The sequence below is a fragment of the Malurus melanocephalus genome, unplaced genomic scaffold (assembly GCF_030028575.1).
Source record: "Malurus melanocephalus ecotype Western Australia unplaced genomic scaffold, MMel_1.1 scaffold_1122, whole genome shotgun sequence".
NCBI classification, from domain to species: domain Eukaryota; kingdom Metazoa; phylum Chordata; class Aves; order Passeriformes; family Maluridae; genus Malurus; species Malurus melanocephalus.
Window position 1 is genome coordinate 84,192 of NW_026624354.1, and position 1,690 is coordinate 85,881.

At 57.9% G+C, this 1,690-nt stretch overlaps 1 protein-coding gene across 1 annotated transcript in view; it reads right to left on the bottom strand.

Annotated features, from left to right (window-relative positions):
• LOC130586289 (la-related protein 6-like) overlaps window positions 1-1,690 on the bottom strand; it is a 17,195-nt gene that overhangs the window by 9,341 nt on the left and 6,164 nt on the right. The window contains exons 3-4 of the mRNA XM_057387064.1: window positions 747-789; window positions 43-101 (exon numbers count right to left, since the gene is read on the bottom strand). Coding sequence (XP_057243047.1) covers window positions 43-101; window positions 747-789 — 102 coding nt within the window. The remainder of the gene's footprint in view (window positions 1-42; window positions 102-746; window positions 790-1,690) is intronic.

Sequence of the window (1,690 nt, forward strand, 5' to 3'; positions counted from 1 at the left end):
CTCCTGCAGGGAGTGCCCGGGCTCGCTGCGCTCCCGTTTCACCAGCGGCTCCCCCAGCGCCCGCTCCGGGTCCGCCTCGGCGCCCAGCTCGCCCCCGTCCTCTGCAAAGGACAGCCAGGGTGTCAGCGCGGCCACCGGGGCCACCAGCAGATTGTCCCCAGCACGGCCAGCCTGGGGTCCCCCTTCCATAGCCATCCCTGCCCGAGGGTCCCATCCCAGGGTTCCCCTTCCAGGGCCATCCCAGCCCGGGGTTCTCATCCCAATCCAGGGTTCCCATTCCAGTCCAGGGATCCCATCCCAGCCTGGGGTTCCCATCCCAATGCGGGGTTCTCATCCCATCCCAAGGTTCCCATCCCAGCCTGGGGGTCCCATCCAAGTCCAGGGTTCCCATCCCGATCTGGGGTTCTCATCCCAATGTGGGGTTCCCATCCCAGCCCAGGATCCCATCCCAAGGTCATTCCAGCCCAATGTGGGGTTCCCATCCCAGCCTGGGGGTTCCCATCCCAGAGTTCCCATCCCAACCCAGGGTTCCCATCCCAACCCAGGGTTCCCATCCCATTGTGGGGTTCCCATCCCATTGTGGGATTCCCATCCCAACCCAGGGTTCCCATCCCATTGTGGGGTTCCCATCCCATCCCATCCCATCCCATCCCATCCCATCCCATCCCATCCCATCCCATCCCATCCCATCCCATCCCATCCCATCCCGAGTTTCCCCCTCCCATGGCCATCCCAACCCGAGGTACCTTTGTCCAGCAGCGTCGGGGACAGGGATGTGAGGTCACCAAACTGAAAGGAGAAGGAGGCACAGGGTCAGTGACAGTGCCAAGGTGCCAGAGCTGCTCCATGGCATCACCCAACAATTCCAGCCACGAGCATCAGTGCTGGTGGGGGAGAGCAGAAAGCAAAACCAGCCACAGGTTTTGGGGAAAAAAGCCTTTTGTTGTCATTTAAAACTCTGGGCAAACAGCACACCCAAAAACCCAGGGCAGGATTGGGGTCTGGAATGGAGAGAGGAATTTTGGGGTCTGGAATGGAGGGAGGAATTTTGGGGTCTGGAATAGAGGGAGGAATTTTGGGGTGTGGAATAGAAGGAGGAATTTTGGGGTCAGGAATGGAGGGAACAATTTTGGGGTCTGGAATGGAGGGAGGAATTTCCCCATCTCCCAAGTGACGACCAAGTGCTGGCACAGAGCAAAAATGGTGCCTTTTCTCATTTTCTCCTTTTTTCCAGCCTTTTCCCTCCCTCAGACATTTCCCCTCTCTCAGACCCCCCTTCCCCTCCCTCCAAAGCCCTTGCAGGGATGTCAGGAGGGTTTGGCCGGCCAGGTTGTGGTGCCAGGAGGAAACAGAAACCTCTGGAGCTGACAAAATCTGAGCCACCAAAGACGCTTTAACAACATCGCTGCAAAGCCASGGGAAGATGGGCAGGGTGGGAATTTCAAATGGAAGGATTTCTCCTCCTCAGCCTCCTCCTGGAGAACSGGAATATTGCAAAGGTTTCAGGCAGGAAAAACCCGAGCGGTGAACACCTCCCTAAGCCGGGTTTTGCTGGGCTTTTGTGTTCCTTTTTAACATTAAACAAGACCGAGGTTTGCAGGGAACTGGGGGAATTCACGGCTTGGGARGGGAAGGGAAAGGGAAAGCAAAACCAACAGGATTCGGTTTGCCTGGCTCAATGCACGGGCTC